At 39.8% G+C, this 27,242-nt stretch overlaps 1 protein-coding gene and 1 long non-coding RNA gene across 8 annotated transcripts in view; one reads left to right on the forward strand and one right to left on the reverse strand.

The window, feature by feature from the left end:
* Positions 1–4,469: 4,469 nt before the first annotated feature.
* On the reverse strand, positions 4,470–11,045 carry LOC121109132. The gene is made up of 2 exons (XR_005844093.2): positions 9,634–11,045; positions 4,470–4,699 (listed from the first exon to the last, which is right to left on the reverse strand). It is a non-coding gene; the product is annotated as an uncharacterized LOC121109132 (long non-coding RNA).
* The window catches only part of GNPTAB (N-acetylglucosamine-1-phosphate transferase alpha and beta subunits), a 40,211-nt gene continuing 23,391 nt past the window's right edge, over positions 10,423–27,242 (forward strand). For 3 of the 7 annotated variants that reach the window (XM_416329.8, XM_040658419.2, XM_004937840.5), the window contains exons 1-7: positions 10,423–10,597; positions 14,512–14,597; positions 18,426–18,545; positions 20,430–20,471; positions 21,330–21,535; positions 22,190–22,254; positions 22,535–22,669. In XM_416329.8, the coding sequence (XP_416329.3) occupies positions 10,481–10,597; positions 14,512–14,597; positions 18,426–18,545; positions 20,430–20,471; positions 21,330–21,535; positions 22,190–22,254; positions 22,535–22,669 (771 nt within the window). In that variant the 5' untranslated portion in view covers positions 10,423–10,480. Of the gene's footprint in view, positions 10,598–13,945; positions 14,142–14,511; positions 14,598–18,425; positions 18,546–20,429; positions 20,472–21,329; positions 21,536–22,189; positions 22,255–22,534; positions 22,670–27,242 lie in introns of those variants that run through there. The other 4 variants (XM_040658402.2, XM_025155744.3, XM_040658412.2 and 1 more) reach the window with 4 other exon arrangements.

Consider the following 27,242-nt stretch of genomic DNA (forward strand, 5'->3'; position numbering starts at 1 on the left):
AGAAGAGAAGAGAAGAGAAGAGAAGAGAAGAGAAGAGAAGAGAAGAGAAGAGAAGAGAAGAGAAGAGAAGAGAAGAGAAGAACAAAGAAAAAGAACAGAGATCTTTTTTTCATCAGTAACAGTATTTCATTTTGGTTCTTTGTAGATCCGTATAGATCCAACATCACCTAAATGTCAGTGAGCAGTGTAGGGGACACTGTTGGAAAAATGTCAAACTTTTCATCCCCTGTTCTGCAAAACTATACTGGCTCTATTTCTGTAAGTAGCAAATAACTCACTCTCAAGTGAGAGTTGAGTACTTAAATTCTTCACATGACTTTTTGCAATGCCCAGGCATTATTTGGTCTGAAAGCAGGTGGCAGCTTGCTGTTTGATGATCACTAGCAAAGGCACTTTGTTGCTATGTAAACATTTATTATTGCTCATGTGATACATTTATTGCAGGAAGTAGTTAGAACACAAGATTTGTAAGCAGTGATATTTAAATTGGTTTTGCCAGTGGTATTTTTACATTGTTCTTTACAAAATCATTAGCATTTGCAAGGAGTAATAAAAACAGGTTACTTACAAAGTTGGGGAGGAGACATTTTATCTACTGTGTTTGAGAACATTAGTATGGTATTTCAGAGAACATATTTTGATTTATTGTGCTTGGGACAAATTATATTAAAGCACCACCAGCATGAAAACATGGTCTTTAATGTTATTGCTCTGGATTTAACAAAATTATTGAATTACTTCCTAAATATATTTAAAACATTGATATAAATTTACATTTGTCAGGGTAATATTGTATTAGAGTTATTAGGAAAATAAAGACAGGATGTGCAAATAATAAGATGTGTGTGTGAGTTGAAAGCATGCAAGAGATCCAAAATAGATTATGCTGGTGGTAGTTGTATTCCCACTTATATTTCATTTGCAGTCTTCTCTCCGTGGGTTTTAAATTCACTGCATATTTACATACGTAATGAATATAAAAAAAATATAATAGTATTTTCTTTATCACATTACCTTCTGAATTAAATTCCTGTAAGACGCTCATGGCCTTGTTCTGTCACCCAAGGAGTACTCACTGTTTTTTAAAATATTTTGTCCTAGAATAAACTTTACCTTGGCATCTCCAATTTGAGGCTGTTTATACACTGATTTCTAAACCTGTCTTCCCATTCTGCTCCTCTTAAAGACCATAACTGTATTTTGATCCCCCAAAATGTGCTTATTACTTGAATGTACACCTACTGTCTTGTGGGTGTGTACTCCATGGACTTCTTTGAACTGTTGATATGAACACTATTTATTTGTCACTGGCAGGCATTCTCTTTCTAGCAGAAATATGCATAGCTAGAACTAACTTGGGTGGAAGGGCTGGTTTGAAAGGCCAGACTCTGAAGCTACAGCTGGGCAGTCACATTTTCTAGCTACATAAGCATTTAACTCAGACTATTGATAAAAAAAAAGGGTGTTGAATATTTGCATGCTTCACTTCTCTGGTATTTGTGTCTGTCAAACACAGACCATTTTTTGTCTTCTGAATCAATTCTAGTATTTAAACAAAGGGGCTGAGAAGGATTTGGACTGGCTTGTAAATAGTCCTCGTTTCCTCGGAGAGGAGCTGAAATAGATGCTGCTATGGTCTTTGTTCCATCAATATGGCCTTGATACTGATTTCTTTCAGTCCTTCCACTTTGTGATCTGAACCTCCATGCTGCCTGAGAAGTCTGCATGCACAGCTGCTGTGCTCTTAAGGGCCGTTCTTGGGAAAGCAGTGTGTTTGGGCAAGTAGTAGACATCAGAGTGATCTCTAGCTCAAAAGATTTAGGTTATGGCAGTTAAATAAGTCAAAGAAGAAGACAGAAGTTCAGAATATGTCCCATTCCCCTGTTTTTACATTGCTCATAAACAGAAACCTAAATAAATCGTGTAAGTTGCATATACAAGAAAGTTATTTAAAAATAAGGGTGTGCAAGAAGCATAGCTGAACTTAGATTCTGAAGGAGATCTAAATAAAAATGAGAAAATGCTGTCTGCAATTTTTAATTTCAAGATCATTTGCTGTAAAGTGATGTGGAACACAAAAGACCTTCTTAGAAAGCACTCCCTTCCTGGATAGGTTGGTCTCCATTACCTTTGGTTAGTTTTCAGACAGATTCTGTGGAGAATTGTTACAGTAGCTTCTTCTTCCCTAATCTGGTAAAGAACTTACTGGAAGAGGGAAGAGAAGTGAAATGAGAACACGACAGCAATGGAAGTCTGCAGCTTGAACAAAAGAGAAGCACAGTACTTTGGTTCATTTTCAAAATCTGTTTTTTTTTGCTATACAGAAGCACAAGGAATAAAACTGTTAGTATTTCAGCAGCCTTGATCGTTGAATGCTTAAAAATTATTACCAACACCTGACAATCCTTTAGCAAACACTACAGCAAGACCAAGTGATTTTTCTCTGACATCATATGTACTTTTTAAATGTGAGTAAAAAATCTGTCCCAGGCATCCTCTGGCTGTAATGCACAGACATTCAAAAGCCCCAAATAAAATTGGGAACACAATTAGATATATATACATATATAAATACTTATAGCTCCTTGTGGTTTCACCTTTTCCTTAAACTTGAGAGTGTTTCCAGTGTAAAAGAGAAACAAAAAGCTCTAAAACATCTGCGAGAGGAGAACGTTTATAATACAAAAACAAGGCCTTATAATTTGAATTTAGAGATTATTTCTGGGGCTTATATACAAGTAACTAGATCCAGATATCTAGAGAGATCCTCTGTAACAACATATCCTTTGGAATTCACAGACTTAGGGCTGCTCCTAAGCAAAACTACATCTTCCCAGGGAACAGAGGGAGAAGAGGAAGTTTGTTGCTTAAAGAAAAGCAGTGGGTGGTTAAATAGGGTGAAGAAGGTGCAGTAGTTATGTGGCAGCTGGGCAGCACTATGGTAAAGATGTTAATGGCTGGAAAAAGCAAAGAAGTTGCCAGACATAGGTTCTGCCACAATTGGACATTTACAGGAGGAATTGGAAACACTACCTGTGACTTCTGCAGAAGGCTTTATGAAGGGTTCAGGTTGGCTTGTGGTACCTCTTCCCTTCATTCTTAGTCACATGTCAAAGTTCTGCAACCTTCTCAGTAACAGAAGCACGTATAATCTATTCTCACATGTGATATATATTCAGGAATGGCAATAAAAACAGCAATCTGCAATCAGTTATGCTGTGAGGGATTTATGATATTGCATTAATATTTCAGACAAGCAGTATGTTTCAACATAGTTGTCAGGTACTACCGAAGATGAGAAAATATACTTTATATTGCTCAGTTTGTTTTGGTTTCCTATATGGTTAGCTAGACTGCTATATCTAACCAGATGTCTAACCACAAAACAGATAAAGTCTTCTCCACTCTCAAAAAAGAGCAGACATGTCAAAACTATTGCAAAGTCCATTAAGAAGTAGGAGAGGTAACTCTTGAGTTACAGCTGTATAGTTTTCTATCTGAGAGTAGTCAGATTTGGACTGATATCTCCCAACAAGACTGAGATTGAGTAAACTTTAGTCCAGAATTTCTGGAGAAGATTAGATCTCAAAAGGTATGTTTTTAATTCACTTACTCCCTATTTTTGTTGTATAGCTTTAAAAGTGATGGTTTTCAAAACAAAGGCATTAATGGGGTAAATCTTAGCTTCCGGAAAGCACAAGCTGCAGACTGCTGTGGGCTACCAGTGACAAGAGAGAGAGATTATTTAGCTGCAGATGAGTCATTCTGCGGTGGTTTTGTGCTCTGAATGAAGTAGTCAACATCCTGAAGCCGGTAGTGTGTGAATTTGTAGCTATCATTTTAATTTAACACTGCATTTTTAGGGGGAAAACAAAACAAACAAACAAACAAACAAACAAAAAACAGAACATGTTTTCAGGGGAAAGGCAATCATTCAAAATAAAATGGTAGCTTTTTACACAGCTTTGTCATCTGAGAGAAGTGCTTTTGAAGGTTTCTTAGTAGGACACAGTAAGTGACTATGACTTAGAACACAGTTGTTTGCTGAGGAGGAAAGGAAGTCATGAAATTCATCACCTTACTTTCAGCCAGGATGCAAAGGAATGAAAGAAAACAGATTCTAAACTGAGTGGATTTGGTTGGTGCTAGAAAAGTCTATTAAAAATATTGTTCTTCTTCTTCTTTTCTTTTTTTTTTTTTTTTTTCCCTCAAAAAGCAGATCTTATTTTCATACATTAAACTAGATTTTCCAGAACTGAGATCACTGATCAGTTTCAGGATGTTGATTGGTCTGTCTCTACCACAGCATATTGCTAAATCTGGGATTTTCAACTATCTCTTCCTGTTTATACCAAGCTTACTCAGCACATAGTTGGCCTTAGTGTTTGCCCCTTCCATAAACTTTCTTCTGAGTTCCATGACACCAACCTTTAAAATAGCCCCAGAGATCAGTTACAAATGCTTCAGGGTAACGTTGTGAAACCTCTTTATGACTGAACTGTTTGTTTCAAGTTGATACAAATCTAACAAACAAAATGTAATTTTACAAAACCTAAATATTTTGGCTGATCCCTTTTGAGATTTTTTTTTTCTTTTTCCCCAGTTGTAACAGTGTTCTTCATCCTTATTCGGCCTCTGCCAGTGTCCTCCATGGCTCTTCAGTTACAAAGATTTGTGCTCCTTAGCAACTCTGATGAGACTAGAAAGAATACGAAATAAAGATAGGAGGATTATTCCTCTTCAGTAAAAGTACAATGGCATCAATATAACAAGAAGTCAGTGAATGCTCAGCTTTGTACCTAGGGCATGGCAGTGCCTTCAAGGAGCAGAGCAAAGCTTTTTCTTCTTTAAATGAGAAAATGTGGATTCTCAATTCTTGGAGAAAATGGAGAAAAGATTGTAGAATCACAGAATTATCTAGGTTGGAAAAGACCTTCAAGATAATTAATTCCAATCATCAACCTGACCTTCTGAGTCCCATCCCTAGACCATGTCCCCCAGTACCACATCTGCATGTTTTTTAAATACCTCCAAGGATGACAACTCCATTTCTTTTTTTTTTCCCAGTGCAGCCTACTCCAATGCCTTCTCCATGAAGAAATTCTTCCTGATATGCAGTCTAAAACTTTTCTGGCACAACACAAGACTCTTTCCTTTCCAAGCATCTCTAATGAGATCAGAAAGAATATGAAATAAAAATAGGAGAACTGCTCCTGTTCCGTAGAAGTGCAATAACATCAGTATTACTTGCCAGCTGAGAAAAGAGATCAACACCCTCCTCACTGCAGTGTCTTTTCAGGTAGCTGTAGGGAGCAATGCAGTCACTCCTCAGCAGGATTTTCAAATTTAAACTTTCTTTTTTTTTTTTCAGTACTGAATGAAATCTCACTGGGTGCAGTTAATGAGAGTGCATACACTCATGGAGCTACAAACTAATTTAGAGATAATTCACTACAATGTACAACATCAGGGTCTAAAATCATCTTCCAGAAACTGACGCTGACCTCTTGGGGAGGGGGGGTGATCTCTGTGGGAGAGAGTCTTATCAAAGACAAAGATCTCCCTGAGTACAGGACGGATATAGAGCTCTTGGAGCGGGTCCAGAGGAGGGCCACTAAGATATCAAAGGGCTGGAGCACCTCTCCTATGAGGAAAGGTTGAGGGAACTGGGATTGTTTAGCTTGGAGAAGAGAAGGCTCTGGGGAGACCTCATTGTGGCCTTCCAGTACTTGAAGAGAGCATGTAAACAGGAAGGGGAGTGGCTGTTTATGAGGGTGGATAGTGATAGGACAAGGGGGGATGGTCTTAAACTGAGAGAGGGGAGGTTTAGGTTAGATACTAGGAGGAAGTTTTTCACACAGAGGGTGGTGACACACTGGAACAGGTTGCCCAAGGAGGCTATGGATGTCCCATCCCTGGAGGCATTCAAGGCCAGGCTGGATGTGGCTCTGGGCAGCCTGGTCTGGTGGTTGGCGACCCTGCACATAGCAGGGGGTTGAAACTACATGATCATTGTGGTCCTTTTCAACCCAGGCCATTCCATGATTCTATGATTCTATGATCTCTGTAAACAGTGAGACAAAACAGGATTCTTCTGAACAAGAGAATACAGACTGGTGACTGTTATTTTACTCTGTTGTGTTATACAATCATAGAATGGTTTGGGTTGGAAGGGACTTTTAAGATCATGTAGGTCCAACCCTCTGCTATAGGCAGGGACACCTCCCTCTAGACCAGGCTGCTCAAAGCCCCGTCCAGCCTGGCCTTGACTGCCTCAAGGGAGAGGGCAACCACAACCTCCCTGGGCAACCTGTTCCAGTGTCTCACCACCCTCACAGGAGAGAATTTCTTTCTAATACATCTAAAGCTTCCGTCTTCCAGTTTAAATGACCAAGTTCTCAGTTGTTATGAGGGGTTTTACTGTGAATGAATCCAAAACTTTACAGGTGATTTTCGCTTTAATAAAAGCCTAAATTCTGGAGAGCAGATGATAGTCCATTCAAGATGTCCTGAGTGACTGATGATGATTTAATCACTGTATTGATAGATAGTAAAGCTAACAAATTCACTGTGCTGTACTGAACTACTTATCCCAATATGCCCGAGGTTCCTGCTTTAAAGAGGGCTTCAGAAGCATAGATGATTAAATTTAGTATATTAGTATATTAACATGTATTTTGGGGGAAGGACATAGAAGTCCTAGAACACCCTACTGTTGTCTCTCATCTCCTTTCCAGAGAAAGTAATAATACAGCTCTTCAAAGTACTGACAAATTCACCAGTATGATTTGACTGCTGTTAAGGCCCTACCCCTCTAAAACATCCTCTGTTGGTTCCCAGGAGCATCGGAAAAGAAATGACTTCCTAGAGGAGCAAGTCCTTAAGTATGTTAACATAGTAGATGAACATGCAACTGCAGCAGAGAAAAACCTTAATAGGCTTTGGTGAGGAGCTGTAGAGGAGGGCTGCAGGTGGAATGACGTCTGTTCTATGTTTTGTGTAGTCGACTGCTATTCTGTATAACAATGTAGTTTTATGTAGGAAATAAAATATTTGTACAAAGTACATACATTGAAACATTGTTAAGAATGCAGAAACTCAGAAGTTAAAGGCTTCCTGAGCATTACAACTGAGTTAAAGCTGAAATGTCTGGTCACTTTTTCTCCCCTCCATCCTTCAATTGCGTTGGGTGAACCCGTTCACAACTGTGCAGATCTTTCACATTTCTTTTGCAAGAGACCTGTTGTGAGTGGGCCAGGAATGGATGCCTAATTACAATAGGCGAATATAAATTAGCCTATCATGCACAACTTACACAATGTTGGCCAAATCACTTCACACAAACTTTCCATGGGTAAGTCATCACCATTCTGTACTTTATTTTTGTTGTCTGACTTGGCACACTGCTCAGAAGTTCTGAGCATTCACAAATGTAGATGAAGCGTCTAAGAGCAAAATGCTGAGCCTTCAGAGTATTGCTGCTTAGCTCCTGTACTGTGAAAAATTAGTCCTAAAGTAGAACGCATAAAGCTTGCAGAGTTTTATCTCTGCCTTTGTGCTTGATAACACAACTTCACAAAGACGCTCCAAGATATATCCAAGCTTGCAGAACAGACTGTACAGCGATGAACACTGAAAGCCTTTGAGGATGTTAATTCTCTTTTCTTTAGAGCAAGATTTGAGGAGTGTGCAGTGAATATTATTCTTGGCTAACAGAGATGCTTAAGCGTTTAAGTTGATTGCTCTTGGTCCTGTCTCAAAACAGATAATTACGTTATTGCCTCACATGATAAGCTCTTACTCTTCTCCCTTTCCAGTAAATAAAAATGTAAAGATTTGAGGAAAAATCACTCCACAATACTTCAGCTTTTCTAAGAGAACAAAAGGGTGAGCAGTACCCTATTTTCCTAGGGTAGGAGAGGAAGAATAGCAACAGCTCGAGGCTTACAGGATCTTCAGTCTCATTCAAAAGAACCAATAAGTACTTTCATTTGAAAATAGGTCTTACCCCTATCTTGAAAAGAAGAGTTAACTATAGACTTCAGAGAGCATGCTGAGATTTAAGATATAGAAGATGGTGAAGGCAACTTGCAGAAAAATCAGAAACCAGAGGAAATATGCTTTATAATTATTTGACTTTTAGTCAGATTACTTCATATTCAATGAAAGGTGTGACTTTGCTTTAAGTGTTGCTACATGCATCTTCAAGCTAGTACAAATACAAGTACAGTTATCTAGATTATTCTAAGAGTCCATGGGTTTACACAGGTAGTGATTTGGCAAGGCCCTTAAGTATATGCTTAATTATAATTGCAGCCTGTAATTTTTAGTTACCCTGACACCTAGTGGAATTTATTGCTCCAAGCAGAATATATAGGTTAATCTTCTTGTAGAGCAATTGGGGAATATTAAGAAAGTTATGTAACCCATCCTTGGACAAAAATAAGAAGATAGTTACCTGGAAGAAAAACCATCTAAGCATTGAATTAGATAAAATGTGAAAAGGAATTTGTCCCAAGCTCTGCCCTGCTAGAGACATGCTAATAAAGCCAGATGAAAAGTTGTAAGGTCCCTGACCCAATGTCTGATTTTTGAATGTGTACACATCTCCTGGTTTCTTTTCCTTTTTTTATTCATTTTTCTCTTTTATTCTTTTTCTTTCTATGTTTTTCTTTCTCTTTCATGTGGAGACACCACAGAATTCAGTTTAAGTTACATTCTGATCTCCGTTCATATAATGTGAACACACGGAACCCTTTTAGTGTCTCATCAGAAGGCTGGGTCTTATTGTTCCTTTTTGTACATATGTTCCAGTTTAGATGTATATTACTTGAACATGAGTATTTTATGAAGACAGACACAATTTCATCATCATTTGTACATGACCTGTACAATTTACATCCATTTATCTACAGGAATACCTTGGCTGATACCTTACGAATTTCTATGAAGATTACTTGGCTCTTAATGGTTTTATCACATTAGTGTTACATGGGAATATGTAGCACTCTGTGTAAATGCACCACCTCTCACTCTCTACTAATTATTATTTCAGGCCTTGAAGTCATACAGTTTTTCTTGAATTATATTCTACTTGACTTCGATGTTCTGTCTCCCAGCTTGATATCTTAAGCACATTTTAGTCAATTTCTGTATCTATGTCTTTATTATTTACAAGAATGAATGTTTTTGTTTTCATAACCTGCACACATAGCTGAATTCTCAAGGCAAACCTCAGTTTGTTCACCCAGAAACTCAGACCATCACTTCCACTGTCATAATGTGACAGCAGTGAGTGTCAGGGAGGTGTTCCCTACCAGCATTAATAGCTCTATGCTTGAACATGTGGTAGAGGTGAGGGAAGTACCAGCAAGTCACTAAAGATTATTTTCCTCCAGGGCGGTACTTTGGCACACTGATGGAAGACCACACTTATGAGGAGAAAATGTTGGCAGTGCACAACAGGTGATGAAACCTTGGCTGGAAGCTTCTTCATACTGACACTAACAGAGTGAGTTACCATGGAGGGCACAGTAAATTTAATAACCTTTATAACATGCAGCAAGGATGTGGTGCACAGCACTGTCACCTGTGAAGCTCTGAAGGTAACTGAGAATATATATATTTTTTTACCTTTCCAATAAAACATTGAGGCCCTGAACTGTCAGGAGAAGGGCAATGGAGCTGTGAAGGGTCTGGAGCACAAGTCTCATGAGAAGCTGCTGAGGGAGCTGAGGTTGTTCAGTATGAAGAAGAGGAGCTCAGGGGAGACCTCATCACTCTCTACAGTGACCTGAAAGGAGGATGCGGTGAGGTGGGGGTTGGCCTCTTTTCCCAGGTAACAGTGATAGAGCCAGAGGTAATGACATCAAGTTGAGCCAGAGGAGGTTCAGGTTGGATATTAGGAAAAACGTTCTTATCAGCAAGAGCGGTGCTGCAGTGGCACAGGCTGCCCAGGGAGGTGGTGCAGTCACCATCACTGGAGGTGTTGAAGAACAGTGTGGATGTGGCACTGAGGGACGTGGTCAGTGGGCATGGTGAGGTTGACGGACTGATGGTTGGGGTAGTTGATCTTCGTGGTCTTTTCCAACCTCAATGATTCTATGACTCTGTGACAGAATCCTGAAGAATTATAGCTGCGTGCAGTCCTCCCACGGCACGGCCATGAAAACACGAGGACAAACTTCTGGAAACGGTCAGGCGCTGTTACTCCGGGCAAGGCAAAATAAGAGTCTCGTGAGTGCCGATGGCTGCTCTTTCCTTGGCTCTGGAGACCAGAAGCGCGGTGATCCCCGCTCCGCCCGCCCGATTCCGCCGCCAGGTGGCGCCGTAGCGCTGCCGGAAGCGGTGCGGGACCGTCGGCGGCGGCGGGACCCGCCCGCCCGGCCCGGCGCATGGCAGCGCGCTGAGGCGGGCCGCGCCGGGCCGCACCGCGCAGGGCCGCGCCTGGCCGGGTGGCTGCGGCGGCGGCCGGCGGGCCATGCTGCTAAAGCTCCTCCAGCGCCAGACCTACACCTGCCTCTCTCACCGCTATGGGCCCTGCCTCTGCCTCGGGGGCCTCGTCCTCATGATCGTCTCCGCCCTGCAGTTCGGGGAGGTCAGTACGGCGTGGCAGTCCCTTCCCGCGTTCCCTTCCCCCGTGCGGCGGGGCTGGCGGCGCGCCGCGGCTCCTTCGGGCTGGGTGCCGCCTCCGGGGGAGCGGGGGGCTCCATCGGGAGCGTGCGCGGGGTTTGCCGGCGTTATTGCTGTGTCCCGGTGCTCCGCGGTGGTTCGGAGTGGCAGCGGTGGAAGGGAAAGGCGGCTGCTGCTGCTGCCCGGCGATGTCCCCCCGCCCGGTGGAAGCTGCTCGCACTTGTTGGTGCTGCTGGCTGGGAGTCGTGCCGCTCCCCGACCGCTTCCAGCTGCGATACGAGTTTTGAATGACCCGAACGGGGTTGATAGATTGTTTCTAGCAGCGCCGGCTTGCCCCGGCTGGGAGAAGCTGGGAGAAGGCTGCGCTCCCGAGGAGCGCGCCGTTGTGACCTGTGCCGCTATTTGCGCTGCCCTCGGGGGGTTTGTCAGCGCTGTTATTCTGGTTTTGAACAGGCTGATGGGACTCTTCCAGAGCCGGCGCTTAGCGGAGCCTTCACATGGCAGCCGGGAGCAACGGGGTCTTCCTCCCTTCCAGAGATTAAGGAGTTAAATACAGCCTGCTGCGGGCTGCGTTACACCGCTTGCTATTCAGTACAATTTTGTAAGCGATGGGATGCAGCTTACTTGATCGGTGTCATATGCAAGCAGACTGGTATTTCCTGACTCCAAGGTTTCTGAAGGCACTCTCTCTGGTTGTTGTGTGTTCGTTGGTTTCTCCTTTTTATCACCCGTTTCGTTTTGATGCGCACTTTCACGCTTAAGAAAAGAGAAGAGCCACGGATGGCGTTATCTGAAAGCCTGCAGTGGCTCACAGCCAGAAGTTCAGTTTCAGTCAGAACTTGCAGTTTTGTCTGGCCGCGCTCCCTGCCTGCCGTCTTGCAGCCTTCAGAAATTCCTGAGACGCTTCAAAACCAGGAGTGAGTTAATGGTGTGGTGCTTTCAGCCACCCATTTATTTATAATTGTCAAACCGGTCTCGAAGCTGATTGAGATACATCTCTTGGCGCTGTTAAACTTCAAATAAGCCTTTGGTTTCCTTTAGAATGAGGACTTCAGACAAGCTGGCGTTTCTGAGAACCACTTCAGCCCTTGTCCAAGTTACGACTGATTTTGCTGAGTACCAAAGCCACTGATTAGATGTTGTCCTACCAAATCTTAGCCTTCTACTTCCAGCCCTGTTACTACCAGAACTATTTAGAAAGCTTAGGTACTACTTAGGCAGCAAGCAAATCACTGGCAAATACAAGTACGTACACATCAGTTTTCAAGACTGTATGTTAAGGGAAATAAGCCAGCTGACCAGAACTATTCTAGTGGGACTCTGCAAATGCACTCCTACTCCTGCTCCCTAAAAATAACAAACTAAACCAAATGTCGGCACAAATACAAAGAAAACCAAACCCACAGCCTCTTGTGTTGTCATTGTTAATAAAAGAGTCGGTAAGAGATGTTTGCGTGCATTTTGCTATGAATGTTTTAAAATGTTCCTGTTTTGGCAAACAGTGGTAGTTAAAGGATTCGGTAGACTGAGCTTCTGAGAATAAAACGCTATTAGACCTTTTCTGGTAACCATACTAAGAGTAGAAGACATGTCTGTTCTTTAGTATGGTCTATTAGGCAGTAGCTACTGCAGTACATGTAAGAATTTTACTCTTGAAACCACGACATCTTTCTAGTAATTATCAGATGGACCATTTTTAACGTTCTGTGGGTCTTCTCAAGCAGCATGCAGTAATGTTTCAGACCCTGTCACCTGCAGTTCCTTTTTTCCCCCGCCTGCACTCTCAGAATCAGATTTCTTGTTCCAGTGAGCAAAACTAGATCTGCTTGTTTGGAGTCACACTGATAGTTGTGTGAGTGCTGACGTAAAAGTGATGACAGCAAAAACATTGGGATTGGGAATAATATCCTAACAGCCTCAGAGATTAAAAAGAGCATCATTTCAAGAAAAAAGTTAGCCCAGGGAAATAATAGTGCATCTAAGTATGATTTGAGAGCTACAATGTTCAGTACAGCCAGGCCTCAGCCACTGCTGTAGCCTGGTCATAACTTAAACTTTGGAGTTTCACGACATTTTGCCTACAAACAACTCGTTGCTGACCTCCCATGGATCGCTCAGCCTTGTAAAATGTTTTTCAGTTGGAACAAGGGAGCCGTTGTTATCACACAGCTGATACAGTATCTCCTAATTGGGGGTATCTTCATTTTTATTTTCTTGTTGTTTTTGTTATTCCTTAGTGCTTTTATATTATCTGTGTGTAAGGTTGAAGCGAAGAGGCCTACAGGTGCTAGCAACACTGCAAAGCAAACTGTAGAGAAAAAGAATGTGTTGGATGGGATACATGTAACATCTTAATAGACATCTGTCTAAAGAGAGCTACTGTGGTTCTTAGCACAGTTGCACAAATAGAAAAAATAAGTGTTGGAATGGTCAATGTTGTTCTACTGGGGAGCTGCACAATGAAACATTATTTTACTCAAATACTTCTGTATTTCTTCTAGGAACAGGTCAGCATGCATCAATTCATAATTAACCATAATTACAGACGTTTATGTGTAGGTAGCTTTCAGTGTGCATGGTTTCAAACTAATGCATTTGCAAAAGGACATCATGACTCGAGCATGAAGAACTGTAATAATGTTTTCAGTACTTAAGGAGGTAGATACTTTTGCTCACCTTGCAAATCACGTGTCCTTTGTCTAGGAGGAGCGAGCTTGTACAGGTGTGCTTGTGATTGCAGTGGGACTGCGTGCAGCTTTGGAAATAGTTTTGTTTGTACTTGTCACTGATACAAGATGAGGCTTCCCTGTCCTGTGCATGCTTTAGAACTCTTTAATTTACTTCAGCAGGCCCAAGGGTATAGTGACTTGTCTTCTTAAAATGGAGGGATGCAGCCTCAAAAATTATGTCTTTCAGTGCTACTTTAGAGAAATGGTGGGTTTTGTAGTTGCCACAAGAAATAAGGAGAAGTGCCACTTAAATCTAGGACAAGTAGTGAAAAGTAATCATTATCTGGTGGTGCTCCCCCTCTCAATACGTATCTGTAGGTTCATCTTCAGATAAAATAAACTCCTACCCTCTTATCTCTTGAAAACATTGTGAGATGATACTGTAGTTTCTGAAGTTAATCTGCTGCTGCAAAAGATATTGTAGTAAGTTTGTTTTGGAGTAAAATCTCTCTTTTCTAATTTATTTATTTATTTATCTCAGAGTAGTGGTCCATCTCCGTGACTTGGCTCACTGCAGGGCTGGGTGAAATCCGGTGTCAAGTTGAAGGGGGGCAGAATCACAGGGGGAGGGAAGTTTGCAGCCCGCAGAAACACCGAGCTGGTGCATGAGCTGGGCTGCCCTGTAAGCCGTCACCTGCACTGGGAAACAGCGACACTGACTTTATGTTTGTGCCTGGGTTAATCTGCATAATTTGATATGTCCTGGCCTGACTGTTTGTTTTCAAAGGTCAGATCTCAGGGGTATGAGAACAGAATGGAAGACAATGAAATTTGTGCAAGGTGAGGAGGTGGTTCTTGCTCGTTTTGAGTCACATTTGCTTTAAGGTCTCAGTTTTGAGAAGTTGCTGTGTTTTGAAATGGTAAGAGGCAAGGGGGAGGTAATCAAAACAAACAGTAACGTTTAAACTACATCTGAATAACAGGAAGCCCTTCCTTGCAGGAATAAAAACTGAGCTTGTTTAAATCAAGTGTGCTGTAAGTTCTGCACCTCATTCCTGCCTCAGTGTAATAACTTAGGTTAGATTCATTTCTGGTCACACGTGTATTAATGCAGAGATCGGCTTGAATGAAATTGGTCATGCTTGAGCATTTCAGAAATAAGTGCCTAATTTTAGAAGGTGGTGACATACAGCTGTTTTTTTCTTTACAGGTTGTGTTGGAGTGGAGTAGAGATCAGTATCATGTTATGTTTGATTCATACAGAGACAACGTTGCGGGCAAATCGTTTCAGAATCGGTGAGCTTTATTTGCAGTTGGAATATTGCATGTTTTACTGTTGAACGATTTCTCAAATGTTATAATATATAAATATATAAAAATATAAATATATAAAATATTATATATCATATAAATGATATTTAAATCAAATATTCTAGGTGAAGTAAGTAACTGTTGAGTACGACTTTCTTGTATGGGCAATTGTATGTGTAATGAATTGCTAACGTAGAGGTTCCAAAATCGTGAATTAGTGCTCAATATCTCATCGTGAAAGTCTGGAATTTGGAATTTCTAGTCATAGATGTATAAATCTTAAATACATTTGATTCATCCAGTCTGTAAATAGACAGCAAAATGACAATAATGTTAACAGTGAAGGGGAAATATGAGATATTTTACATATTAAGATGGGAATTTATCTTGAGTTTTCCGTGACATCTCAAAAAAAGGATATTATTTAGTAGAAACGTCACAAAGCTAACAAGAAGCAGCATTTTAAAGCTGAGCACATTGAAGTTACCCACAGCAAATTGGAAACCAAGTCAGATGGGTCATTTGCTTCAGCTGTGCTAACTGCTATGTGGGTTCTTGTGGTTTCTGAGTCTGTGTCTGAGTAGTCATGGGATCTGTTGCTCAGGAAGTCAGTGGACTGTGAATTGGTAGGTGGAAGAAGCTACTAATGAGTTGTCATCTGAATCTTGAAGCACTGTTGCACTTGACTGGAAAAAGCCCTGAAAGCAGATGCTTAATCTGCACAGCAGTTTGTTGAATCATGGGTCAGCAAAAATGATCAGATCAGTTTGTCATGCTTGAGTGGGTGAGTGCAGGATAATTTCTTAAATGTATGTTACATTATATTTGTGAATACTACTCACTTCTATAACCTCATCTGACTTCCCTCCCCTTAATTGCCAAAGAAAGGCAGATGAAGACCAAGTGATACAGCTCATACAGATCATTAGCTTTGTGTATACATCTTTCGGCAGAGTTGAAGTGAAAGTGTGATTGTTGCTGTCTGTACTAAAATGCTGCCTTTGTGCTAATTAATTAGTGTTTTTATAAGATTGCATTGTCATGGTGTAGAAATAGTTAACTTCCATTTTTAGAGTGTATTGTCATATTTCATTTTGGTTGTGTAAAGCATTCCTTAGTTAGCATTGACTTCTGGTGAAAGCTTATAGTGGAGAGATTAAGGGCGTAGTTGGGCTATACTTGTTCTTAAAAGAGGTTCATCAAGGTTTGAGATCACAGTATGGTAGCCTGGGAGAGATCCAGAGGCTGCTGTACTCTTTCAGCAACTGTGGACACTGAGACAATGAGGCTTTGTCTTCTGGCTCTAATCTCTGCTGCAAGCATGGCTCTCCTACATATGCAAACATCACTGGGATGGAAAATGCCTCCTGGCAGGTGCATAGACCTGCAGACAGCACACAGCGAGTCTCCTGTTCCTCCTGCAAGAGATGATGGCTCTGGCTTCATCTTCAGATCCTAGTCATGCTTTTTGATTTGTGTGTAGAAGTAGGGACATTTTTGGAAAGGGAAAGTGTAAAGGAGTATCTGAAAAAGATAAAAATCCTCAAAGTCTCAGTGCTTTTTTATAGGCGTTGAAATAAATCAGAAAGCTTTGACTAAGACCAAGAAGATGAATTCATTGCGCTGTTACTGATCCTAACTGGGAGCAGTGTTAATTAGGAGCAACAAATTAATTGTGTATATTTTTCATTGTTATGTTTGATAGCCGCTACTTTTCCCAAAAATGTATGCTCATTTCATTTTAAAATGAATTAAGAATTTTTTTTTCTAAGTATTCAGATAAATTGTAAACAAATAAGCTAATGGATCTGCAAGCAAATCATTTGCTCTGGTAGCTTTTTTTAATTATCTCTACAGCCATTGCTAATGAATAATGAGCTTTCCACACAAGGGTTAATTTAGAGCTCTTATTCGGTGGTACAGATTGAGTGAAGAGAATCACATAGCTATATTTGCTATTGTACAGAAACACGCTATTAGCAAATGATAAGCTGGGATGGGCTTCACAGGTGTGTAAATAGTGCTAAAATTGCCTCATACCATAGAACAAGTTGCAGTTGAGTCTTTCCTTTTCCACATTTTATGTTCTTAAGTGAAGCCTGCGTAAATAAACTCTGCACTTTGCCCGGAAGACTGAGGGTTGTGCGCTTTTGAAATCAGCTGACTTAAGTCAGGTGCTTCCATCTGAAATGTTCTTCCTAGCTGGAGGAGTCAAAGCATTGCCAAGCCAATAGTTTAACTGATCACAACATATGCAGAAAAGTTGAAGGAGCTCCTGCCATTGAATTTCTGCGTCTGTGACAAAATGTATGCTGAGCTGTGCCTGTTAATGAACCAGAGGCTGCTCTATCTCCTCTTGCTGGATATTCAGATTATCTTTAGAATGGCCCTCCAGCATCCTTTGGGTATTATAGAAGCCTTAGAGCTGGAAAGGACCTCTGAAGGCCATCTAGTCCAGCTTCTCTACAATGAATAGGGACACTCCAGCTACATCAGGTTGCCTAGGGCTTGAAAGTCTCCAGGGACATGGCATTAACCACATCTCTGCGCAACCTGTTCCTCACCACCCTCGCTGTAAAAGGCTTTTTCCTTTTATCTAACCTCATTTTTATCTTTATCTAACCTCAATTATCCCTTATTGAGCTTGAGAATCAGAGGGAAGATGGAAGAGATGCTCACTGTGTCTCTCCTTGCATGCTGTCTGAAGGGTGCATTAAGTAGGGAAGGAACACCTTTCTTTGGATACTTCATTTCTTGGTCCTGTGGATCTTAGCATTGGAATGCTTGCTATCCAAATGCTGCTTTTCTCCTAGCTGTGTTTTCACTTATCTTGCATATTTCATGGAAACAAAGCCATTAGAGAGAGAGAGATTAACTTCTGAGGATCTAAACTTATTAAGTACAACTTAATATGCTTGGCAAGAGACTGGATTGTTGCATTTTGCTGAAGTCTGTGAAGACCACCTTACAGTTTAGAAGATATTTAGTGAATAGCTTGACACTGAGGCTTCTGAACTCACAGCTGGGGCTGCCACCTGTTGTGTGGGACTGTAGGGTTTATCTCTGGCAGCAGCCTGGAGCACCTGCAGAAACAAAGGTGTGGGCCTCAGAGAGGAGATAACCATCAACAAATAGAAGAAAGGTACTCACAAACCTTTCTTTGCTGCTTCTGCATTAAGAATGCTGGGACAACTGTAAGCAGTCAGCTACAATTCCACAGTATTAAATTGTGTCAGGCATAGATTTGATTGCTGTTTCAGGTGTCTGAAGTCGTACAGCCTGCTTAGGTTGTTATTTGGTGAAATTCCAAGTAGGAGATCTAAAAGGTATTCTAAGATAAAGACTTGGTCCTTCTGAGATCTTACTGCCTCTGGGAAATTACCTGACACCATAAATGATTGAAGACTTTGTACTTCATGCTGTCCTGTCTAATTTTAGCAGCTGGCACATTAAGGATGTGTCTTAATGACGCTGGTACTGGCTTGAGAAATATTTAATGGGCTGTCGGGAGTTGGGTTATAGGTTAACATGTCATTGAAATCTAGAGCATAAATTTCAGATTTCTTTAGTTACTGGATTGTTATGCCTGCTCTGTATCCTTTTTAGATTTTATCCGGGCTGTTTTGCCAAAGGCTTGTTTATAATTGAGGGGTGATATATATATAGCTAAAGGGAAGCTTTTTTTCTTTGTCTTGTTTGCAGCTCAGACACCAAGTAATTTTGTTGTTTGACAGAAACTGCTATTGTAGGATGCCACAGACGCTTGTAATGTAATATTAAACAGCTCATGTAGCTTTCATTTGAATTATGTAGGCTTTGTTTACCCATGCCAATTGATGTGGTGTACACCTGGGTGAATGGCACAGATGTTGAACTGATCAAAGAACTGCAACAGGTCAGGGAACAGATGGAGGAAGAACAGAAAATAATGAGGTAATAATCATATGTATTTTTTTCACTCCTACTGAACACAGCAATCTGATGTACTAGCCCTCTTTCTTTTTTCCCGTGTTGCTCAAAGCAAGTTTTTCTTTGTTTTGATTATTCTCAAAACCTTGTTTCAGTTCTATGTTTAGCTGCAAAGTAGTGCCTCATCAGGAAGCTGCTTAAAATACAGAGCATAATAATTTTACGTAATTAAGGCTGTTTTATCTTGAATTTGTATTCAGAAAACTGTGCTTTGTGTACAAGTCATTTTGTATTGATTTCTGTAACTGTTTGCAAATAATAAACCAATCATAAAACTATACATTAAATTTTTGCTTGTACTGGGCTTAATAAAATTTGATTTGTAGTCTCCCAAACACAGAAACTGAGGAAAATCATTCATTCATATTAGAAATATACTTTTCAGCCTTCTAACTAAGGCAGTAAGGAGGAAGATGTAATGCTTCATTCAGAGTGTTAGGGATTGTGCTACTGTGGCAGGTATAACTACTGATCTGAGGGCTTCAAACAATACATGGTTTTGTGCTTAACAAAGACGGGCATCTTGCATTACCTTGTAACCATTGATTTAGTGCTTTATAGAAAACTCTATGGTAACGTGTTCCGTTTGAGCCAGAAAAATATTAAATGAAAGAACAAGGACATATTTTAAATGTTAAACATAGTATTTTAATTCAGAATAATCTGAAATCCACGCATCAGTTTAAAGATGGATCTCATTTTTGGCATGCTATTACTTGCAATTAGGTATCTTTCACAAACGAAAGAAAGTCTCAGTTTTGCCACTTTGACTGTGAAACACATTGTTGAAACATCTTAAAGGAAGACACAGTGTCTGCTCTGAAGAGATTTAGCATTTATGTTGCAAACATTTGTATTTTCAGCTTCATGATACTAATGGGCAAAGAGATGCTGTAGTTCCTGTTTTACCAAGAGAAAAACACGCGTTGTGTTCCTCCATAACACTGGTTTGGATCAATCTAGATTGATCTGGATAACTCTGTGACATCGTATCAAACTCAGGAGTAAGGTTGAAGTCAGCATCAGCTTCAGCATCTAAAGGGAGAGCTGGTTTCCCTTTTATGTAACGTTGGTGTTATTTTTTTCCCCTAGTGTATGACTGAATTGGTTAGCACAGTTAGAAAAAGTTATTTATTGAAATCAAGATAACTGCAGAAGACAAAGGCAAAGAGTCTGTAAATCTCTGCTAATGAGTATATATTTAGTACTGCAGAGTTGAACTTACTAAATTGCAACTTTTTTTGTTGATCCACCTGAATCAAACTAGTCACTGTCCAGATGCTTTATTCTTCAGAAGGAAAGAGTAACTTGGTGGGTGGTGGTTCACTTGTTGTTGGTGTGTGTAGGAGCTGTCCTTGTGATCATATTATTGTTATTATGTTATTTTCACCTTCTACATGCATGTGGCCAGTGCATGGTAGAGCTTATGAGAGCACACGTGTTCAGCAAAACAACAAATTCAGTCCGGTTTCAGCTCACTTCAGCCTGCTTTATGGTTGTTGTTTTTCTTATCAACAGCCATTTAACTAAATAATCTAGTAATAACCCCTGAAAATCTTGTTGGCTGAGTCTCTCTGCTGCAGCTCTCAGCACAACCAGGAATTTTTCAGTTCTGCTGCACATGGGTGAGCAGTGAGGAAGCACGTGTCAGCCTGTGCTCTCCTAAAGTAGGCCCCAGGCCAGGCCTTGGCACTTTTATGGCTGGGATATCTGTGCTTTCGCAACATGTCCCTGACTCAATTAGAGCTCCGAAATTAGATTAAATTCTTTACAACTTGGTGTATTTAATGTCAATGAAATGATGTCAACTTGGTGTTATTTCATGTAGTTGTTTTGATTTTGTAATAGGGAAATCCTTGGAAAGAATGCAACAGAACCAACAAAGAAGAGGTAAGATGTTATTTTATTTTATTTATTTATTTATTTTGTATTGGGTGTGAATTGAAATAAACTATGATCTACTCACTTTCAGCTGAAAGAAAAATGATGACAGGGGGTATTGTCTATTTTTCTACAGCCTGAGCATGCTTTCCTTCTATACAGCTCCAGGAGAGGTTGACAGCATGATAATATGTATGATAAATAACAATAACGTGATTGTGACTAATCTGAGCTCCTTAGTGGGACAATCTCTGAAGTTCAAAAACCATATGCTTGTCATTGGGTAGGCAGTTCATATTCTCAGTGTGGATTTTTTAATGTATACGTACTTGGAGTTTTACAGTTCAATAATATTAAGATTGTTTGTTCAACCGTGTTTTCATCTGCCATTTGTGGACATAGCACTGCAAGCAATTGTTTGTGAGGGGCAAGGCTCTTGAATCTGTGTGCTGCCAGGAAGCAGCAGGGCCTGCTCTGTCTCATTCTTTATTTGGCTTGGTTGTTCTGCTGTTTAGATATCTTTATAAGGTCTTCTCTGCATCAAATCTCAGTGAACTTTGAAATCTGAAGAATCTTCATAATCTTTTTTTAAAGAAATGGGAAAATAAAACTATGTGAGTGAGGAAAGAGGTATTTGGGGGAAAGGGCGAGGGATGGGAGAATGAGTTATGGTAATGCAGTAAACTGTAGCAGTAGGATGTATGTCTTCTGCAAAATAAGCATACTCTTTAATTGTTCCCTCCTTCCCCCAAGAGACGTTGGGAAGTAATGGATCCGATTTTACAAAACCATCTTTTGTTGCACCTGATATTGATTTGTTGTAAATTTTATATTGGTGTTAAATATACTTCTGTTATTTTTCTGTAGTGAGAAGCAACTGGAATGTTTGTTGACACACTGCGTCAAAGTGCCAATGCTTGTTCTGGATCCTGCACTGCTGACCAACATCACACTGAAAGACCTCCTGTCCATTCATCCTACTTTACAAGCTGCTAACAATATGTTCTTTGTAGCAAAACCAAAAAATCCTTCCACCAATGTGACAGTAATTGTTTTTGATAACCCTAAGGATGGTAAGAGTCTGTTTGTCAGATTCCAGATGGTTTTCCAGAGTTTTTATTTTGGTTTTCTTTCATTACTCACTCTGCCACTAATTTTCTTTTTGTCTTTAGCAAGTTATCTAGTTCTCTCCCCCTCAGTCTCATCCTCTAAATGATGACATCAGAGATAGTGGTTCTTACCTACCAGACAACTGATTATGAAAGAGTAAACAGTTTAAACTGTGCTTTTAAGTACCATTGCAAAAACAAACCTGATATCTGAAAATCTGTGTTGCACTGGTAATCTCACAAGACTGAGGATTCGGTTTAGAAATGTTTTTTTCAATTGCTGTGGTATGTAGGCTGAATATTGTGCAACGCTTCTGCCCTTCCTCAAACAGTTGCACACCTTAAAATTATCTGTATGTTCAACACGCACAAGTAGCGTCTTACAACAGGCACAGGCTTCTTATTTAAAGATGTAGTGCCCAACCCACTACCACCCACTTGCCCGTACTTCACTAGTGTTTGTTTTATCACCAAGAATTATTTGTCAGGTATAAAGACAAATCTTCACTCCTTAAACATTCAACAGTTTTCAGTTTGCAAAAATATATCTTAGTTACTGCAGTATAGAAAAGAAGTGACTTCCAGTTTTTCTTTGCCAATGCATTTTATTTATTCTAGCTGAAGCTGCCCATTCTGGAATGTTGAAAGACAACAGCAAGCATATAGTATGGAGGGGTTACTTGGTATGTGCTTTCAAGAGTTGTTAATTCTTTCTGCTTTTGTGTATCTTAAACTTTGTGTGTTCTTTGAAAGTATTTCTGTGCTATTCTCTCTCCATAACTCTCATATAATAAGAAGTGAAAAATGTTTTAAAATTACTCTTATTTCAATTTTGCAGTTTAAGTTAAGTGACAAACTGTATGCTATTAAATCTGTCAGCTGCTGAAGGGTTAACGAATGATGTAAATTACTGTAGATGTTTAAGAAAAGGACTGCTGTTGTACCCTATATTCTTGTTTTTAGACTACGGACAAAGAAGTTCCAGGTCTGGTGTTAATGCAAGACTTAGCCTTCCTGAGTGGATTTCCAGCTACGTTCAAAGAAACAAATCAGCTGCGAACAAAACTACCAGAGAGCCTGGCCTCTAAAGTAAAACTGGTAAGGATTTGGAGTAAAGAGTAACTTATTTGTATTGTTTTTGTTTGCTTGTTTATTTTGAATGCTTCATCTACAGATCTTGCCTATCTAGCAAGAGAGCCGTTGCATGTGATGTAATCTTGAATTGTGAAGAATAGTAAACAGTAAATCAGTTGCCTTCAAAATGCCAATTATCCATTCTGTGACTGTAAGTTATTGGGCATTAGATTTGTTAGCCTGCAATAAGTAGAAGTAAAACAAAATGCTGTATTTATCAGTTTCTCTTAGCCATTTGCTGTAGGCTATTGCCTTACTGAAGTGTACTGAATCACAGGATTGTTTAATGTGACAGAATTTTGTGTGGTTTCTTAACTTTTTTTTTCCTTCCTTTTAGAAGTTATCTTAGTAGTGAAAGCAATACAGCTGAATGCTGTATTTATCTCTTCCAAGTACTCTGTACGGTCCTAAGCCAGTTATACCAGCTTACCCATCTGCAAGGCAACAAAAGATTGCAACTTATGTGACTGTGTCACTCACGTTTTGTGTCTTCAATTCTCTCCTGACATTTGCACACCTTTTGCAGTTACAACATGGTTTAACAGGCAGATAAAAAGCCACAGAACTCTGTGAAAATCATTGACTTAGGCATTGGAGAGATGAGACTGAGCTCTCTTTCTGAAGTAAGAGCTTAACAAGGTGAAGAATAGCTGGTCTGCTACCAGTTAACCAAGTCAAGTATTCTGTAAAGGGAGCTCAGGGACTATGGTAGTGTGAAAGGGGCTGAGAGAGAGTGATGCGAAGGGAATTAAAAGGGCGTAGAGAATTGGGATGTCAATCCGTACAAAAAAAATCTGTCTTCATTTGTCTGATGTCTACTTACAGGACGTGATAATTCACTTTGTGACTTGTTGGTACTTGAAAGAGCATGACTTTCTTTCCTTGTATCTCTTTAGCAGGTTAGGTTGTCAAATCATGTGTTGTGCTACAACTGAATAAAGTGTAACTGGTTTTGTAGGCTGGTCACACTCCAGATGAACGCCGCCTGAATTTCTTGTCTTAGCTCCTATTAGAAGATTGGTTTAGAATCTTATTAACAATGGTTAGGAATAACACTAAGTAAACATATTTATACCTCTCTTCCTACCGCTCTTAAGTAGCTTAATATAAATAGCTCTTAATTAGCTTTTAAAGCTTAAATTGCTCTTCTCTTTTTTTTTTATGTCTTCTATGTATTTGTGGAGTTAAGGTATGACTTTCTCCTAGCATTTTTTTGTTTCACTGGGTTAATTAGGAAGTGCTCTTCCCACAATATTGGCTCTCCATTCCTCTTATCCTTCTGACAGCCCTTTTCTGTGATGCTTCCACAGTGAATTTGTCTGTCTTCAACATGATCAACTAGAATTTCATACAGCATTTTAAATGAAGCATCACCAGAACTTTTAGACAGTGGCAAGTACATAGCTAACACAAGGCCACAGACTTGTATGCTCAAATACACTCACTGCAAACAGTTTTGCTAGTGTTTCTACATGACATCAATTGCCTCCTTCTCCTGCTTCATATTAATGCTACTCATAAAATGGTCTCTTGCTGTTTGGATGAGTGATGGTAGATTTGCTCTGCTGTGATAGCAGCATCCTTCCTCTTCTTTCTTAGTAGCTACATTGGTTAGATTGCAGTGGGTCAATGAGGTCATGAGGTAAACCCATCAATCTATGCTTGCTTTTTATATACTGTCAGTATGTATATTTTTAAATTGCTTTAAAGAAGTGGTGTTTCCTATAGGGAGATCAGATGGTTATCCAACAGACGGTGGTACTTCAGTTCTGCTGTCTGAGATACTAGATTCTTTATTTCAAGCTTTCGTAAGGAATGTTGGTTGAATGCTTCCTAACTTAGAGACATCTGAAGAATTTGAACTTAAGTATATTGAGGGAGTGGATAGTATTCGATTCTTACTGTTAATAGAGCTACACTGAAAAAAAAAAAAAGTGTTCACAGCTGAAATTACTTCAAAAGCAAAATAATTTTTTATATACTTACAGTATCCTGGAAGTGAAATGTGTGTAGATGCATTTGAATTTAAAGTAAGCAAGTTGAAGCATCTTTTGGCTCATACAACAATTATTCTTTGAAAACTTCTACCACCAGATTCTCATTTCCTATGGGGTTCTGTTCCAGCTTGTAACTGTAGACAACACGAATGATAAATCAATAACAGCAGTTTGCAGATCAGAATCGTGCAGATCTATTCATGTTGGCACATCTCACTTGCAATCAAAGACTAAAAATCTGCTTGGATAGATGTACAGTATCTGAAGATCTTCTTTGAGTGCAAGCTCATCCTTTTAGGCATACAGTCTTTACTACTTCCTCAACACAGCATAGGTTAGAGGTTTCTGGTAGTTTTAACACATTTGATTTAATGAGGCTGAATTGCTCAGAATACCTTTGACATAAATTACCAGCTCTTTTCATTCAACTTGCCCCTTAGCAATCAAGAAATTTAGTAACAAGATGCTCCTTTATTTTTCCTTCTGTTTTAATTTCAAATCAGTTAACGTATGTTTTCTTCACCCAGGGTTATTTTCTAGGAGCAGCTCTTCTGTAATGTCTTCATTAACTGCCAAATTGGTATCTGAAATAATACTGCCCCAGTTCAGTGATAATTTGGTGGAAATTAAATCTGCTTCCATGTCTAGAAATATACTGGGGCATGATCTTAGATAATATTTGTTCTGAGGAGCACGTGCCCTTCTCAAGCAGCATCTGGAATTACATTCTATCTCCCTTGCAGAAGCTGCTTTCCAAAATAATTTTGACTGTTTTTATCCACAGTACCCTCTGTGTTTCTCTGTTAGAGTAGCTATTCTGGGTCTTTCTTAGATCATTAAGTGTCCTTCTCTCCTTGATATTCTACCACCTTCTCACCTTACCTCTAGTATCTGGTTCATACTAATATTTTTGCCATGGAAACATTTTTTTTTTTCAGTATTGGAATACCTGTTATTTTTTTTTAATCCATCTCTCCTCAAGACACTTTCTAATTCTATTAGTTTTGGTTATTTTTCTAATCATGTTTTCAAACTGCTATTCTGTCAGTGTAAATGCTGCTTCTTTTCTTTTTCTTTTCTCCCTTATAATTCTGTCTGAAATTTTGCTTCCAGAATTGACAAATTCATAATTTTCTCCAGGTTTTCTGCCACGTATCTGTAAAGCACAGACCTTATTCTCAGACTCGCCTGTGTTTCTTGGGTTACAATTGGGTTTTCCATCAAGAGGTGCTTTCTTTAGTGGATGACTTAGAAGAGTGAAATACCTGGATTACCCCTTATTACATTTGAGTGATCTACTGGTTTTTATTCTCTTCTTTCAAGACTTGTTAGAGTGGAATGATTCTGCCTGGATCTTAATTTTTTTTTTTTTTACTGCTACCTGCAGCTACAGTTAATCATCTTTCTTTTTTTTTTTTTCATTCCAGCAGTATCTCCTAGCAGTATTTCTTACTCCAGTGAGAAGCATGGATAGATTATTTCTGCATTTCAGTTCTGCTTCTTGTGTCCAAGTACCTGGCTAATCTGCTTTAACAAGTTTGAAGAATGCTATACTTTCTCTAGGGTTTTACATTCCTTACGTTCCCCTCCAGATGAACATTAAGATGCCAGAGATGCAGCCTATCTCCCATCTCCTTGTCTCTTCATGGGAGTGACGTCCAATGCCTCTTGTCTTTCTGCATGATTTTTCTTTACCTTGTCTTGATTGTTCAATGTTTGTTGACAGTTGTCGTCCTTTGTGTGCTCTTACCTTTCTGTAAACATTATCATCGTGACCAGCTCATTATCTGTTCCTAATAGCTCCTCCTCTGCAATTTGGTTAGGTGCTTTTCTGTGTAAACAGTTTTTTCTCAGGAATCCATTGAATTCTGCAGATTTTCCACTTGGTTGTCGTTGTGTCATTTTTGTCTGTGTTCCACATGGAAGTAGAAGCTTTAGAGCAATTAACTTGAGATTAGTGTACCCTGTGTAGTTATAGTGAGGTAGGTAGCAGTTTCTTTGCCAACCAGTTGACTAGTCAGTAATTTATTCATGTTAAATCTGTAACGGAATATGTGGATATAAACATAAGGTACTTATTTAGAGGGTGTAAAGCTTTGCATATGAAATGTGTATATAATTTATTTTTATAGACTTGTGTACTAAGATTCAGTTCTCCTTCTAGTGGAAGTTGTAGGTAGGCAGTTGTGATAAATATAACCAGGTGAAGTTCCCTCTTTAACCTAGCATCTCTAGTTGGTAATGCTACTGCTAAGTAGAAGAAGGGTTGGTTGTTTAGTCTCCACTGAATCATAGACTCATAGAATGACCAAGGCTGGAAAAAACCTGTAAGATTGTCCAATCCAACTGTCCGCCTACAACCAATGTTCCCCACTAACTATGTCCCTCAGTACAACATCTAAAGGTTTCTTGGACACATCCAGGAACTGTGACTCCACCATCTCTCTGGGCAGCCTGTGCCAGAGCCTGACCGTTCTCTTGGAGGAGTAGTATTTCCTAATGCCCAACCTGAATCTCCTGTGGTGCAACTTGAGGCCATT

The sequence above is a fragment of the Gallus gallus genome, chromosome 1 (genome assembly GCF_016699485.2).
Source record: "Gallus gallus isolate bGalGal1 chromosome 1, bGalGal1.mat.broiler.GRCg7b, whole genome shotgun sequence".
Classification (NCBI taxonomy): Eukaryota; Metazoa; Chordata; class Aves; order Galliformes; family Phasianidae; genus Gallus; species Gallus gallus.